The sequence below is a fragment of the Caenorhabditis remanei genome, chromosome X (assembly GCF_010183535.1).
Source record: "Caenorhabditis remanei strain PX506 chromosome X, whole genome shotgun sequence".
In the NCBI taxonomy this organism is placed as follows: domain Eukaryota; kingdom Metazoa; phylum Nematoda; class Chromadorea; order Rhabditida; family Rhabditidae; genus Caenorhabditis; species Caenorhabditis remanei.
The window spans coordinates 6223604-6240361 of record NC_071333.1 but is presented as its reverse complement, the minus strand read 5'-3'; the positions used below and the strand labels follow the sequence as shown (position 1 = coordinate 6240361).

The 16758-nt window shown below is 35.1% G+C and overlaps 3 protein-coding genes across 3 annotated transcripts; 1 reads left to right on the top strand and 2 right to left on the bottom strand.

The window, feature by feature from the left end:
* Positions 1-1530: 1530 nt before the first annotated feature.
* GCK72_023185 (uncharacterized protein) lies at positions 1531-2706 on the bottom strand (the record flags this gene model as incomplete). The annotated part of the gene is made up of 3 exons (XM_003103242.2): positions 1531-1687; positions 1775-2353; positions 2417-2706. The coding sequence occupies 3 exons, from the start codon at positions 2704-2706 to the stop codon at positions 1531-1533; spliced, it is 1026 nt and encodes a 341-aa protein (XP_003103290.2).
* Positions 2707-5865: 3159 nt separating this feature from the next.
* On the top strand, positions 5866-8254 carry GCK72_023184 (uncharacterized protein; the record flags this gene model as incomplete). Its single annotated transcript, XM_053735277.1, has 6 exons — positions 5866-5966; positions 6014-6093; positions 6138-6350; positions 7407-7583; positions 7628-8000; positions 8101-8254. 6 exons carry the CDS (start codon positions 5866-5868, stop codon positions 8252-8254), a joined length of 1098 nt encoding a protein of 365 aa, XP_053578843.1.
* Positions 7403-8299, bottom strand: GCK72_023183 (uncharacterized protein; the record flags this gene model as incomplete). The annotated part of the gene is made up of 4 exons (XM_003103272.2): positions 7403-7601; positions 7656-8010; positions 8065-8211; positions 8260-8299. 4 exons carry the CDS (start codon positions 8297-8299, stop codon positions 7403-7405), a joined length of 741 nt encoding a protein of 246 aa, XP_003103320.2.
* Positions 8300-16758: the final 8459 nt, after the last annotated feature.

Below are 16758 nucleotides of genomic sequence, written 5' to 3'. Positions count from 1 at the left end.
CCTCTCGATGTCCAGCGGGCGGTCACATTTGAGATTGATCCGAGTATCTTCAAGGTAATAAGGCCGCTTTGGTTCCATCAGGTACTCCCGCCGAATCTTTGATCGAGAAACAATGGGAAACTCGGAGCAATGAGAGACGAGCAAATGCCTACTGGCAGCTGGTGCACATTTTTCTAGCGGCATTATCTTTACGTGCGCATATCAGTGGAGAAGAAAAGAGAAGGGACGAGAGTGAGAGGGAAAGAAAAAGATATGGGGACAACTCTTTCTTCTCCTTCCGTCTTCCGGATAATAACTCTTCTACTTGTCAGGTCGCCTACCCAATAGACTCCTCCAACGAGAGGGGAAAGGGGGAAACCTGAAACAACAATTGGTGCGGATTGGGATGCCACATTGCGTATTCATTGTTGGGACTGGGAAAGGTACACAATAACGGGAAGAGATGAGGAAATCATCAAAGAAAGGGGTACAAGATTAAATGAGTTGTTATAAATTGTCAAATATTACATAAGTGCGGGAATTGATGAAACAAATTTACAAAGAAAATAAAAGGAGAAACTTTGTTGCGTAGTTACTTAACATGATACAGAAATTGTTCGCAAAAGAAGATCCTAAACAAACAGGATTAGCAGAGAACAAAAAAGGTTCATATTTTTTGGCACACATAAAAATTGAAACTGAGGGTCCAAGGGAAAATGAACAAAGAAAATGTTTTAGGTCAGTAGTTTGGAAATCCATGAAAATGAAAATTCTGAGCAATACCTGACAACATTTCAAGTGCTTTTTAAAAGCAATTTTACGAAACGGAGAACATTTTGAAAAACTTTGACAAAATCTTAAAAATCAGTGCAAAACTCACTTTCTACCATTTTGAGTCCCCATAGAAAGTTTCTATACGATTTTGAAAACATTTCAATTTTATGTTCCACGACCTTCAAATTATTCCTATTAGCATTTATTCTCATCCTCGTCTAAACCGAGGTCATCAATCATCACAATTCTCCCAAGTACTGCTAGTAGCTCAGGTCGCAACACCTGTCTTCCATAAAACCATACCAACAGTTTCTAGTTACCCCTAAATCTTCTCTCTTCGATTCTAGGAACAAATGCTCCACAGACAGATTACGCAATCGGATGAGCGTTTATGACACACCGCACCAGAGGGAATCTTCTAAAGACGAGAACACGGACCGTGGTGACAGTCGGGTCGGGAAGACCGAAAAGAAAGTATCATCAAAGGACGGGACCGTTGCGCGTAATCTGATACATTACCTCATCTGTTGAGAAGAGGATTAATTTCTTGGAAAGTATATTATGATTAGGGCTGATGAAGAGAAGGGATAATTTGACTAATTGAAACTTGAATTTTTCCAAGTATTTATTGTAATAAAGAGAAACTGCAAAATAAAATATTCACAAACTGAGAAGAAATGTTTTTGGTGTCTGTAGGTAGGAAAAAGAGGGAGAATTTTTTTTCTCAACTATTATATTTTTCAACGTGAAGAAGAGGGAATAGAAGGAAGAATTATTTTAAGAAAATCTGTCGTTCCAGACGAAGAAAAAGAAGTGATTCCATGAAATCTTGAACGTTGCCAACAATCCATCACTTTTACGTTCGATGTCAAATCCATCATGACCACAATCACATACGTAAGCAAGATGAAGTCGGTTGATGTGTTCAATCATCCTGAAAAATAGTTAATTAAGTCACAATTTCCCACAAATAACTGTTTTTACAAATGAATATACCCCGTTTATTCAGAACACAACTCACCTTGATCTGTATTTGTAATGACGAGAACGTTGTTTTGGGTCCCATGGTTTAGTAACAAGCTTCGGAGTGACTTCAGAAGGGTATAAAGTGTTTTTGCTATTGATAATCAACGTTTCCAAATTGGGGTAGGCTCCATTCATCCAGGCATTCAAGAAAAGACCGATATCTTTAGTTGTGAAGAGAGTATTATCAAAAAGTGCATGCTCTCCGTCGAATTTCAAAATTTGTGCAGGTGTCATCCATTTTCCACGAACATGCAACTGGTTCATCGAGTTGATTTTTGAATTGGTTTTCAATTTCCCGGTGATTTTTCCCAGAGCGATCAGATGTCCTTCGACGGTGAGTTCCGAAAGAACTTTCTCCACTCTCTTTACATCCACTGATTTGTCCATGATGTTGAGAGTGTAGACAGTATTATCTTGGAAGTATTTCTCAACATTTTTCAGTTTCATGTTCAGACAGATATCTGTTGGATTGAAGAGCTCATTGATGTAATTGAAAACGAGTCCCATCATCTTGGGTATGTCCTTCTCTCTAATATGAAGAGTAGTTTGGCAATTATCAATAAAATAGGTTGCCCTGAAAAGACAAAATTGAAGCGATAAACGAAAATGAAAAAATAAATATTGAAAGAATACTTACTTGACTTTAATTTTTTCATTTCCCATTCTCAAAATGCTTCTTCTCATTATCAAATCTCTGTGTTCCGGCTGATGAGTATTGAAAACAAGACATCCAGCAGCATCAGGACAGATCAACTTCAACAAGCACTCTCCGTTGATTTTGGAGACAGTCAAATATGAATTCACTTTGATCTTCTTCACAGCATTATAAAAATTATCGGAGCTGAGTGATAAAAAGAACAAGTCACTGACACTCAGATATTTGAGCATGTAACACACAACTTCAATTGGAAACTGATCAATCTCCATTTTGAAGCCTGAAAAAATAAACGATTGTAGAAAAAAGAGAAACGGAGAGAGTGGTAAAAAATGGAAATAAAGAATCGGCTACAGAGCGAATAAATTTAAGTTCCGCCCATTTTAAGAGAACTCAAAATGACATCGTATAGCTGGACGCCATGGAAACGGTCGACGAGACAGCGTGGTGAGCGCGAGAGTAACATTCACTCACTCACGTACTCACGCAAGAATGCCCTACAATTTATCTATGGGAAGAATGAGTTAGTAGACAGAGAATTCAAACACATACATGCAGAGAATGACGTTGGTTCGGTTTTGAGTACTAAATCAAAAATGACGTTGCTAGTTGGAGTACAAAATAAGATGGAGATAAGATCCGCGGAACCTTGCTAAAGGGAAACAAACGAGCGGAGAAAAAGAAAGATTGCATGGAAGAAAGCATTTTTCCAAACACTAGTCACATTCAAATTTTGAGAAACATTTGCACAGGTCCAAAACAAAAAGGTTCAATAAAACCTTTCTTTCGAATTGCAAGGGACTATTTTTTATTGGGTGAAACAATTAGTTCTGCAGGCAATATAGAAATCCAAGAGAAGTACTTTCTACCCTATTTGCCTAGACAGAAAGATCTTCTCCTGCAACTATGATTTTATCTAACTTTATTAATACATATTTACATATGATTCGATCAGCATGAGCTGTTATTTTAAATGGGCTTTGGCAATGATTCATATCTCGAGTGATTATTGTTATTTTCTTATTCTTGAAACAGAAAATTGAAAAAAGCAATCAAAAAATCTAAACGAAACGGAAATTGGGTTTGAATGAAAATTCAAAGTGATGATTTCATTTTGCTGAAATGACTGAAAAAACCAAACTCAAAAATATAGGAAATACTAGATTGAGGGGTAAAAAGAAAAATATCACTTTCCTTGAAAAAAACAGAAAGCGAAACGGACTCTCAAGATAAATTCAGTATGACAGAATGTCATGAGAAAAGAATACAAAAGGTGGAGATTTGAAAGGATTAGAAACACAAAAACGGGAATCAATTTGAGTAATGTCAAAGGATTGTAGAATGCTGCTCGTAAAAGTCGAATTCGTTAGAGATTTTTTCTGAAATTCATCGGAAAAATTGGTTTTCAATTTCGAAAAAAGTACATCTAAAAGATTAAAACAAGTTTTCGATAAACTAAAGTAGACATGTATTGATTTCAAATAAAAACCATCTTAGAGAAAGATGGGTTGCCAAAGAAATCGTAATTGGAGGGGTGATGATCGTGGTTTGGTTTCAAATTGAAGGATTCTTACCTTCTTCATTTGTTAACTATTTTTTTCAATTTTTGATACTTTCGAACCTGCCAAATTTGATACATTGTCACAACAAGATCATGTATATAAACAGACCAGGTGGCTTCTAATAAGTGTTCCGCCAAACGTGGTCTGTCTACATTGGAAGCCGCATCTATGAGATGAAGATCTCGTTTTGCCGTTCAGAGGTCGTTACCTATAATTAGGCAGACCGACTCTCCGATGTGTATAGCCCGAACCGGCAACACGACAGCTGCTCTCACCAAATTCATAATCTAAAGAAGACGGAAAAATTGATAATCTTTGACAAACGCTAAAAACGTAAAAATGCATTACAAAAAGTGAACTTACAAAAATTAAGACAATGAAAATAATCTGGTGTGAGAAATCATTGTATATCATACTTTTCATAGATTTGTACTAACAATTGCTGGAAAACGTTGAAATTTAGCAGACACTGATGATGTATCGGAAAAATCTGATTATGAATAGGTGGAAAAAATTGTTTTTTTTTCAAAATCAAGATTGATAAAAATCCCTTTGGCAGAAGTGTATGGAGTAAGAAACTCACCGAGTAAATGTTTATTGTTAATAGGTATCAAAGAAAGGACAGGAAACACGCAGAAACACGATAGTAAGGCTTATTCAGCAAATGATCTCGCTAATGGTAGGGTACCAAGATCATGCTTCAAACTGCTCCAAACGATCATACATTGTCGGTAAACAATTTGCATCCACCATCATTCATCAACTTCCCTATCTGCACTTCTACTTCTACTCAACTATTTTTCCCGTAATCTCTTGGAAATTATCAGGAGAGAGAGAGAGTGCGAGCCATATCATCATGTAACAGAAGAAGTGTAGTTTGCCACCATAGAAACGGTTGTTGAGGAGGAAGCGTGGAGAGCGGAAGAGTGAAATGCCCACTTTCATATCTTCACGTGAGAGTGCTTCATGAGTGATCCTCGCAGTGTTATTGTTGAGTTGGAAGACGTTGAAGACGACAATTCGTTATTTGGCTTTCAAATATCAAATAGCACAATATAGTTCGACGTTTTGGATAAGATTCTTTTTAGAATTGAATAGTTTATCATGTGAATTGTTGTTAAAATTTATATTACTTTTAAATATTTTTTTAATGTCATCATCAACAGGGTATTTATTTATTTCAAACTTTTCGCAACATTTATTGTTGTTTCCAACTCCATACTTTTTTGTACATTCGAGCTGTGTAGCCATTTGGTTTATTTTTTATTCGAAAGACGCGTACCTCATTATTTTACTTGCAATTATAATCTTATCCGTGCAGACTGTCTGCTGCTCTAATCCGCGAGCTCAGATGACTCGCGTATCTGTTTTATATTAGCTCATTTGAATTAAGATTCTGAGTGCTCGAGTAAACACTCTGATTGTGAATTTGTTTTATTGCGGTTTTGAAAGTTTTTTCTGTACATTCAAAAGTAGACATTGTCTTTTTGAAAATTTATTTATACTTCTTTTATTCATCTCACTGGTTATAATTTCTTTTCGCTAGATTATCTGCATATGTGATGACCAGAATCTAATTTCAACATTGAAAAACAATTGTTCGCCACATGCATATTTACCTTTTTTGTTAATTTCCCACACTTTGCATATTGATTTGCTGCGTTGTACTTGCAACACGTATACTACTTCTACATTTCCCATCTCAACAATTCTCTTTTTGCAGTTCTCAAAACGATACAATCGAAATAGAAAAAAAGGTCGCTTTTATTGCCTGGCTCTCAACGGTTTTCCGTTTTTATCACCCCGCGACGGCCCTACTTGCACTATTCCGTATATTCTTCCGCTGAGAATCAGTTCCACTTTTAATCGATGATTGAATTCATGAGAAGGTACACTGCTCGTATGCAGGAAACTCCTTCCCATCTGATCGGATCAATTCCTGGTAGAAACCCTTTCTTGTGCACTTCCGAGTAAGTGATAGCCATGTCTATTCAGAGAATACAATGCTGCTATTCAGCGACAAGGGGATCATCGAAAAAGTTTCATCGATGGTTGTTGAGAAGACCTCCCTAAAATCGCGAGAGAAACTGTTGAACAGTAAGTTTTGGAGTTTTGCTCTTTTTGTTACTTTTTTTCTTCAGTTGTGGATATCCTAAAAAAGAATGTAGAACCATCCCGGCTCACAACTCTGCGCAACATGGCCTATATGCCGTCAAACATTCTGAAAGTGGTTCTCTATCTGCCCAAACCAGAGAGAAAAACGTATGCTGGTCGGTTGTGGATTCTGCACCGTCTCTATCAAATCGTTCGCATGGATAGCCAGTACATCACCCAAAGAGAGACTGTTGATTATCGTAAGTTTTAAAAAATGTTATAAGACATTCACTTCTTACCGAAAAAAATACTGAGAACAAACGCAAAAACTTTTTTTGATTATTTTAAATAGGTTAGAATAGAAAATTCCTACTGAATGTGAGATAATTGAAATATGCTAACTTTCCAGTCGTCCAACTCTTGGAAATTCATGGCTGGTTCAACCCAAAAAAATTGCGCCAACGTCCAGAAAAAGAAATCCCGCAAAGAGTTTCACGCAGATGTAGACGTTAGTTGGCTGTGATTACATCTAACTGTCTTTTGGATCACAATCAATTTAACTCTTTGTTTCATTAATTTATGGTGGAATTATCTATTATCTATGTTATTATGTGGTATGATTTATTTTTTCTCAAATATACGTGGCAAGTGACTTTAAAAAAATTTCCAACCGCTCTTTCTGTTTTATGTGGTTTAAAAACTGAAAGTTTCGCAGGATAATCGCAAACGCTTCAACTTTTTGATAACTATTTGAGAACGGTTTCAAATGCTAGTGATTGTAGAAATCAATAATTTGGGTATTCATCAAGATGTTTTTTGTTGCTTAAGTGCTTGAAAACAAATATCTTCGAAAAAAATTCATTTCGTTTTTTTCGCTTTCAACCCCTAAGGGGTTTTCGACATATTCGTTTCCTATCCAGTGTCACTCAACTGCCCATTTTTTTTTATTGAGCAATCTCTCATTCAAATCCTGACACATACGTACGCACACTTGTCAGTTGTGAAATTGAGTGACGTGTCGGTTGCAATACATTCAATTCTCTCTGGAAAACGAAACGAGGAACTAAAATCTTTTTATTAAGTATATAGCAAAATTCAAAAGATGGAATTGTAGTTGGAACCCATGGGTTTCGTGTCAATAGCTAGAGTATTGCAGTGATTTGGCAGAAATCGCGAACGACTACATAGAAGAGAAAAGTACATCGGGCTGGGTGGGAAAGGGAAAACAGGGTTTCGGAACATGGCAAATTAAGATTGGGACCATACAGTTTCATTTGGCAAATTAGTTATTTTTCCAATTCATGGAGTCTAGTTAGTTGGCTACAATGTGAACAATCTTGCGGTCATTCAAGTTTTGGGTCGGGCGGTAGTTCTTCTTGATCGGACGTTTGTCGATGTCTTGTACTTGACGGAAGAGCTCGAGTTGGTCATGGGTTACTGTAACTGGCTCGGTGAAGATAGTCCAAGTGACAATCTCGGAGCATGGTGGGGTGGTAAGTGATCCTTCGTATCTGGAAACAATTTATTTGTTTTCTAGGAAACTGTTGCTATGCAAGTAATCTTACCTCCAAAAGGATCTTCTATTATTTGGCAACTTCTCCGAAAGTTTCACATTCTCAATACGAGTCACAGTTTCCGGGTTACGAAGTTGTCCAAGAACGCGTTCCTCATTCGACAAAGCTTTTCCCTCTTTTCCAATTTGGAGAAAAACACCAACAACAGCAAGTTTTCCGGGATCCTCAACTCCCTGGTGTACCAAATGGAGCTCAGCCGGATAGCGGAGCCCACCAAGAGTATGCTCCGATCCCTCGTTGTCATTCTCTCCCCAATGGAAGTGATATTGAACAAGACGGTAGACTTGATCAAGGCCACCTCCATAAATTTCCGGGTGCTCCGAACGAAGTTCCGGGGTCATTTGAACTAAAAAGTGAAAAAACAAACCAATTATGAATTCTCGAAAACAGCTGTATTTACCTGAATGCCCATTGTTCACAATATCCCCTTGGATAGGATGGTCATAGTTCACAAACTTGATTCCATCATGGGTATCCTTACGTTCAACTTCTCCCAAGTCGATGTTAATTGGGGATTGATGTTGACCGGTAGGCCAACGGTTTGGCCCTACAAACATGTATCATTGAATAAAATTGACGACTTGTTGTGACTTACCACATTCATCATCATCACAGTAGCTCCAATGCCCGGTCATCTTTGTCGGTGAGACGCGCTTTGACGTGGAGCAAAAAATGTGATAAGAAGTTTCTGCAATGCGTTTGATGGAATAGGAATTTTATGATTTTATTAGACTAAGAAACGTGGAAAAATTCGCAAAAAAGATAAGACTTCCGGCTCCATTTGTTCTATTTTTTCAATCAGGTTCATTTTTTCAAGAGGCTTGTCTTCTTCACTAAAAATTGAAAAATGGAAAATGAAAAGAGTGGGAGGGAAAAGAGGGTCTGGAAAAGATGGATAGGGAGCCGGAAAAGGCGTGGTCCGGGGGGTACTGCTGAAGATAAAATTGAATAAGAAAGCTGAAGGATGAGAATGAAAATATAGCGAGTAGCCTAGCCTCTCTTTTTTCTACTTCCTAGTTCTTGCTGGTTCTACGGTTTTTCTCTCGAACAATGGGAATAGGAACAAAAACAAAATAAATTAAAATACGAACGAATTTTTTTGGTGAGTCTTATGTAGAAAGACTCGACTTCTTGAGAGGGTCCGACTGAAGATGTCATCTTGTTTGGCAGGAGAAATCGTTGTTTTGTTTTCGGCGTTCTTCTTTCTCCAGAATATGTCCAATGAATTGATTATATCTAGTTTCCTCAAAATAGGTTTGACTAAACTTCCGTGTAAGAATTGAATTTTATTACAACTACAACCACAAAAGCACCTGCATGCAAGTTTATAGTGAAGAGCAGATGCAATTGATGACGACTACGTAAAAACACTTTCTCACGAAGACCACAGCAATTTCAAAAATGGAGTGCAGCATGATGAGCTTAGTAGAAAATGGAAGAAGAAGAAGCAGTAGCAAGAAAAAAGTGGTTGGAAAAAAAGTATGACGTAGTGGTCCTTTTGAGTAAAATAGAAAAAATATGGAGTGGTACTAGCGAAGAGTTTGGTTCTTTCGAAAAAAGTGGAAAAGTGAAAACTAAAGAACCGAACAAAAGGGTTTCTAGGAATTTTTGGAATTGGGAATGAGAATGAGAAGATATAGGTACGTAGAACAAGTCTTAGGTAAGACAAAGGACGTGCCAAACTACAGTATACCAAGAGGAAAACTACCAGAAGCTGCCAAAAACAAAGAGTAATTTAATTTCCTTGGCTCCTCTGCTCCTCGAGAGAAACTTGATCAGAAATCATGGAAATTAGAGACACTTGACCCCCCTATCTTCTAATTTCTAATGCTTGAACTTTGGGATAGCATCATAGAAGAGCCCAATTTTATTCTCTTCATGATAGATTAGAAAAGAAAAAATAAAGTTGGAGTGGACTCTGTAAAATATTCAAACTTGTTTCAAAGATGATTGAGTTTTTCTTGCTTGTCAGAACTAAATCCGCTTATTGCACCTTACTCCATCTATTCGCACCATCGAAATCTAGTCTTGTTTGAATTAAAAACCGAACGAACAAATCTTAATCTCAAGAAGAGAGGATTAGTCGTTGAGATATGTAGTTTTCTGTCTTCCAGGACCTCTTAAAACTTTGATTTCCTATCTTTCTAATAATGTGCAGAGAATGGGGGTGTATGCCTGAAGTGATGTCTATTCTCTCTTCCATCAAGTGCTTCTCCACATAGTTTTTTTTTCCGCCTGCCATTTTTCGCTCATCCTTTTGTCTTCTTTGACTTCTTCTCTCCAGAGACAGAGATCATGAGCAGAAGCAGAAGAAGAAAACGAAAAAATGTGGAAAAAATGCCCGTGGGGGAGACAAGTGATGTAATGAGAGTAGGGAGCAAACCTGATTTGTTTTTAATTTCCTCCCAAGCTTTTTTACGCGCCTTTGATTGCTTTCTCTCATTTTCCTTGGATGGAATAAATGAAAGAATCAGGAGTAAATAAGCAGAAAACGGCTGGGAAAACGAAGGAATAAGAAATGAGAAGAGATAGTGAATCAGAAATGTGATCTATGATTGTGCATGGTTTTGGCAGTTTCTGAGTTTCACGCGGGGTATTTGAGAGGTTGAGGTTTTTTGATAAACCGCTAGAATAGATGATAAGAGCATGAAACTCCGTTGAATCATAACTCGAAAAGCAAATAGTTGGAGAGTCATTCTACAAAAATAAATATAAATAAACATTTTGAAATCCGAAAAAAGTGAAATTTCAAAGCGATGAGACCCCACACAATGAAAATTTAGATCTATGGTTTAGTAGAGGAGGAAGAGCAAGGAGGCAGTAAAGCTTTGAAATGTAAATACGCGGCTGTTCAAATAGTTGTATGTACATGTGCATTTTCGTCTACATAGTTTTTTTGTTTTCCGTTGGGAATAGTAGATTTGACATTGGGGAAAAATAAGGAAATAAGATGAGCCAAAACTTTTCTTCCTTTTTTAAAAATACAAGGAATTTTTTTCAACGTACATTTCCAATCCATACTTGTAAGAGTGTTAAAAATAAGCTATCTTTAAATTATCTTCACAAACCAGACCAAAACCTATCAATAAAGAAAAAAATACATTGTTTACGATCCGGGAAAGCAGTGACTCTGAGGAATGTAAAAAGCCACTAATGACACCCACACAATAATAACAGTTGGTCTAATTTGATGTATTAGTTAGTTGGAGCTGAGGCATGGAGCTAGAGCAAAAACAAGTTGATAATATTGGAAGAGAAGGCGAAAAAAAAAGAAAAAGTTGAAAAAAAAAGAGAGAAAATGAAGAACTTTTCTCTTTCTTTTCAAGAAATGAGGCACAACTAACTCAATACTCCATTCCCAAATTCTTTGGTCTTGAACAATTGAGCAATATTCTTTAAGTGCACCTTTCAAAAACTGAGTTCTTTTATTATTGACGTAAAACGTGAAGAAGTTTTTCTCCGTTTGTTATGGGGCTATGGGATACAAAGAATACATGGAAAAAGAACGTATGGAAGAAATCTGAGAGTTTTGGGAAAACGAAAGTCCATCGTACCAGAATTTGAATTTTCGAGAATGTCAACAAACATGAAACTGAGATGGAGTTTTGGATTTGGACAGACAGTAAAGACTATAATGTCAAAAAATTCAATGAAGAAATTTAAACAAGTGACGCATCAATTTGCCCCCCCCCCCTTGCCGAGGAGAGCTCACTGGATCAATCTCTCATCCATTTCATGTTCATGACGCCTGGCGTTTGATGTTTGAAAAAATTTTCATCTGTTGTCCAACCAGGAATACTAAACAATGAATGTCTTATGGATAAATTTGATAAAAACTTGAATAACAGAGATCAGGACAAAAATGGAGCAAAAGAAAAAATATAAAAAATCAAGTTAACTATCTTTTTGTGAGTTTTCTATTCTTCGATGACTTCTACTGCTACAATTCAGACAAAAAACGAGGACAAGTTCTTTCCCAAGTCTCTCATTGTTTTCTTTTCTTCTTTCTTTTCTTCTTCTTTTTTTCTTCTTTTCGCCATAAACTGAAGCTAGCAAATCCTTCTTTGAAAACGAAAAGCAAAAACATCGAGAGTCACTTCCTTCAGAGTTTTTTTCCTCAGATTCTTTAGTTCGGTCATTAAAAAGAATTATTCGTGAAATCGGGTATGCTAACTTTCTTTTCGAACAAGTTTCGCTCAAACACAGAACGAGCAAAAAAAGAAAAAAAGCTAATGGAAAAAGAGTGGCTCGATTAAGAAGTGGTAATGGCTTTGAAACAAGAAGCGCACTTCCTGCCCAATAAAATTTCTCTAGAGAATAGAAAGAGCTTGGTTGAAAAAACGAAATTCAATTAACGTTCTTTTTTGCACAACTCATTATTTCTGAGGGATTACTGTAGATTAGCAAAGAGAGAAAACAGGAAAATAACTATTTCAAAGGATTACTTGTTGAAATGACAATGAGGTAGGAGTGTCTAGTAGAGTCACCTAGACTTATGTCAGTTCAATTGATTATTTTCTTTACAATAAATTTAATAAAGCGAAAAAAGCACAAAGCTCACATGGAATGTACTTCTGTTGCCCCCCCTAAAGTACCAATTTTTTTTGCTCATTCGATGAGTTTTCCTGAGAGAAAATGACCCATAAAGGGTTTTCCTGTGACGTGACCTCGTTTTTGAGAAATTGAGATTTTTCAAAAAATGCAATTTTTTCGAAAAATTTTTTTCATTAATTTTTTTCATTATTTTCCTGGTTTGTTCAAAAAAAGAGTTTAGAACATAATTATAGCAAATTTTATGTAGTTTTTGACTAAAATATGAAACTTTTGAAAAAATAATTTTTTGGTCCTGAAAAAGGTAAAAATGTGACACCCTCCAAAAAAAAAATTTTTTTTTCGAGAGCGGCAGAGGTGACATATATGTGGTAAGAAAGTACAACTCATCTGGATCATTTTTCTATATAGCACTATAGTCGCTTCCAGTTGAAAATTAAGGAAAAAATTGCTGTGAAAATTTTCATTTTTCAAAAAAATGTGACATGTCAGAAATGAGTTCGAATTTCTAACATTGAATAAGTTTCAATGAAAATCTTTTCAGAATAAAGATTTTCAGATTGTATTCCATGATTTTCAAACAAAAAAGTTCATCCCAGTAGACTTCTCTTGTCATAACACTCGCTCAAATATTGCAAGTTTTTTCATATGGTGGAAATTCAATTGCTCATAACTCCTCTAAAACTGAAGCAAACAGGCTCAAAAACGCTGAAAAACTTAAAAATAACTAGTGCTTCTTAAAAATCATAATTGGGTTGTTTTCCCAAAAATTGTTTTTTTCGACTTTTGATAAGGGGGGACCACATGAAATTTTTCCAGAATCTTGAAAATTTTTTTTTTTTGAAAACAACCCAAATTAACGGTTTTTAGCATCTATTCTTGTTTATACACTAGTTTTAAGTTGTTTTCAAAAAAAAAATTTTTCAAGTTTCTGGAAAAATTTCATGTGGTCCCCCCTTATCAAAAGTCGAAAAAAATAATTTTTGGAAAAACAACCCAATTATGATTTTTGAGAAGCATGAATTATTTTTAAATTTTTCAGCGTTTTTGAGCCTGTTTGCTTCAGTTTTAGAGGAGTTATGAGCAATTGAATTTCCACCATATGAAAAACTTGCAATATTTGAGCGAGTGTTATGACAAGAGAAGTCTACTGGGATGAACTTTTTTGTTTGAAAATCATGGAATACAATCTGAAAATCTTTATTCTGAAAAGATTTTCATTGAAACTTATTCAATGTTAGAAATTCGAACTCATTTCTGACATGTCACATTTTTTTGAAAAATGAAAATTTTCACAGCAATTTTTTCCTTAATTTTCAACTGGAAGCGACTATAGTGCTATATGGAAAAATGATCCAGATGAGTTGTACTTTCTTACCACATATATGTCACCTCTGCCGCTCTCGAAAAAAAAATTTTTTTTTTGGAGGGTGTCACATTTTTACCTTTTTCAGGACCAAAAAATTATTTTTTCAAAAGTTTCATATTTTAGTCAAAAACTACATAAAATTTGCTATAATTATGTTCTAAACTCTTTTTTTGAACAAACCAGGAAAATAATGAAAAAAATTAATGAAAAAAATTTTTCGAAAAAATTGCATTTTTTGAAAAATCTCAATTTCTCAAAAACGAGGTCACGTCACAGGAAAACCCTTTATGGGTCATTTTCTCTCGGGAAAACTCATCGAATGAGCAAAAAAATTGGTACTTTAGGGGGGGCAACAGAAGTACATTCCATGTCAGTTTTCTTCCTGCAAACACCGGAAACTCTATTTCTATGGTCCTTTGCCTCTGTCCTCCCCCCTTAAAAACCAGGAAATGGACGCAAAACGAGGAAAACCGCTATGAATAGGAAATGATGAGAGCAAGAAAAGAGTGTACTAGAAATATGGAGATTTCCTCAGAAACCATCAATTTTTCTCTGGCTCCGCAGGATTTTTTTATCCCGAAAAGACGATGACTGACATATTTGTATCAAATGTATTAGAATCAAACCAAAGAAATTCACTTAACTTTTCTCTCAACCTCTGTTGAAACAAAATGAAACAAGTACATTGACGTTTCAAATTTCCAAGTGAACGTGAGATTTCAGTTATGCTCGGACAGCTGTCCAATGCACAGAATGAACTTTGAGAATGTGAGAAAATGATATTTCACACCCGAACTAATGCGAGAGATCGAATATACAAACGTCATGCAGAAATCAAATGAGAGGTTACAACAAAATTACTACGGAACAACACAATAGTAGAAAGAAAAGAGTATTTCCGGTTGAAACCAGGAAGTTTAGTGAATTTTTGTGTTAGAATTATTTTTGAAACTCTTTTTTATGTAGAAAGAAGCCTTCCAAATTTGAAGATGTGATTTTGATTCGAACTAGTTTTATATTCAAAATGTTTTGAGAATAAATTTCAGATTTTCTAGAAAGTTTTTCATAACATTATCAGATAACCGATCTGACGGAACAAGAATTTATTTCAGCTGCTGGTAATTGAATTTTTCATATTTAATATTGATCTTCGAAATCTTGAATTTGAGCTATTTCTAGTATTCCGAATTTTTTCGAATTTCAAAAACTAACACGAATTCACCTAACTTTTGAAAACCGGAAATACCCTTTTTCTTCCTGTAAACTTACTTTTTTCCTTTAAATATTTCCCTACAATAAAGATTGTTTTGACAAGAAGAATGTGAAGAAGAAGATGCCTGGAACAACAAGAAGAAATATATCTTTTTGGATGTCACCAGAAAAAGCAATCGAAGAATGCTCTGCACAACGAATAATGGGATTCTGGAGCAGAAAAAGGGCACCAAGAGGAGACGGATGTAAATGGAGGAAAAGTATTATTTGTTCTGAAAACGTGTGTGTGAGTATGATGACGGTTTATCACATCAGATGGATTATGGAATATATGAAAAAAAAGATAAAAAAGAGAAGAGCAACCTGAGAGTAAGTTTGGAGTGACATTCACACAATACATTTTATTATCAATAGGCGTTTTTTTCACAAATCCATTGGATGTTTCCATAGCACCTGCCCTATCTTTTTTCTCCCTCTCTTTTTTTTTGTTCTCATGAAGATCAAACCACTATGAGATTGAAGGAGTAAAGTAGACAAACTTATAAGTAGTAATAAGCTATGAGCAAGAAAATGCCGACATGTCAACAAAGAAAACTTCTGGGAATAGTTTTATTCTAATGAGGTGAATCATATGTCTACGAGAATTATGTTGTTATAATAAGATTGAAGCTATGAGATGGAGAAAATATGAAACGATATCGAAGATCCATAACAAAGCTGGGAATGTTGCACAAATCATAAAAAGTATGTTGTTTGAGAAAACCGTGACTTTCAAAAATAGTTCATAGTTTCAAAGAAAAAAAATCGGAAAACGATCCACAGTGAGCTAATATGATGTCACTAGAGTTTGCCGTTCATTTACACATGACCACCTGAATAAAAAAGATTAAGATTTATGATAATAAATACGGGCAGAGACCACCGCCTAATTTTGCATTTTCCCGGAAAAAAGCTGAATCGAATTTATTTTTTTCGTATGGTAATCATAAAAAGTTAACCGTTCAAAAGGCATTTAAGAAGAAATTCTGTAGATTGAAAGTGAAGAATTTTACTTTTTGGACTTACTTAAAAAATTTTAACTTCCTCATTTATCTAAATCTTTATGTCAAAAAAATTCAATTTGAAATTCATATCAAGTAAACAATAAGTGAACCCTTGTCAATGTATTATCATACTAGTCTAGGACAATGATCAATTGGTTCAAAAAATGAAATACAAAATGACAATACTTCTAGAGTTTCATCAAAAGAAATCGACTGAACTAATGTAAATCTGATTTGCTTTTTCAAGAAAAAAATGAAGTTCTTGGAAAAAAAGAATAGAAGCATTTATGGTTACTAGAACTTAATCCGAAGATGTATTGAATACACTTTGTTTTCGTTGGAAGAGATTAACAGATCTTTGATAAAATTACACCTGTCCTGAAAAACTACAGGTAATATTTTGAAAATATTAAAAAGTTCGCTGGCTCTGAGATATGAGAAATAAGACTTTGAAATTTCGCTAGGTTGTAGTTAATTATTTAACTTTTCCCGACAATGCAAAAACGTTCTTTGAAGTCAAATACAAAATCTGGGCGGAGCAATTCATAGAACATTCAGTTTCCTTTTTTATATCAAATCAGTAGATTTCGGAAAAATAAACACCACTTGCTGGAATATAGATGACGTTTTGCAAGTCCTGTGAAAAAAGAGATTCATGAGAGTCATGACCACTATGAAATATTCAGGACACCCCTTCTAATAGTGGATATAAATTTGTGTTAGTAGCAGAATACTTTGAATAATTCATATATTTCGAGAAAATGACTGCTCAAAGATTTCAAAAGTTCTCAATTTATTGGTCATTCTGAAATAGGTTGAATTTTTTTGTCATAATAACTTTATATTCAAAGAAGTCAATTACAATTTTAAAAGTAGCTATAAATTTATTACTCTAACTTAAGTAGCCACTCAGAATGTT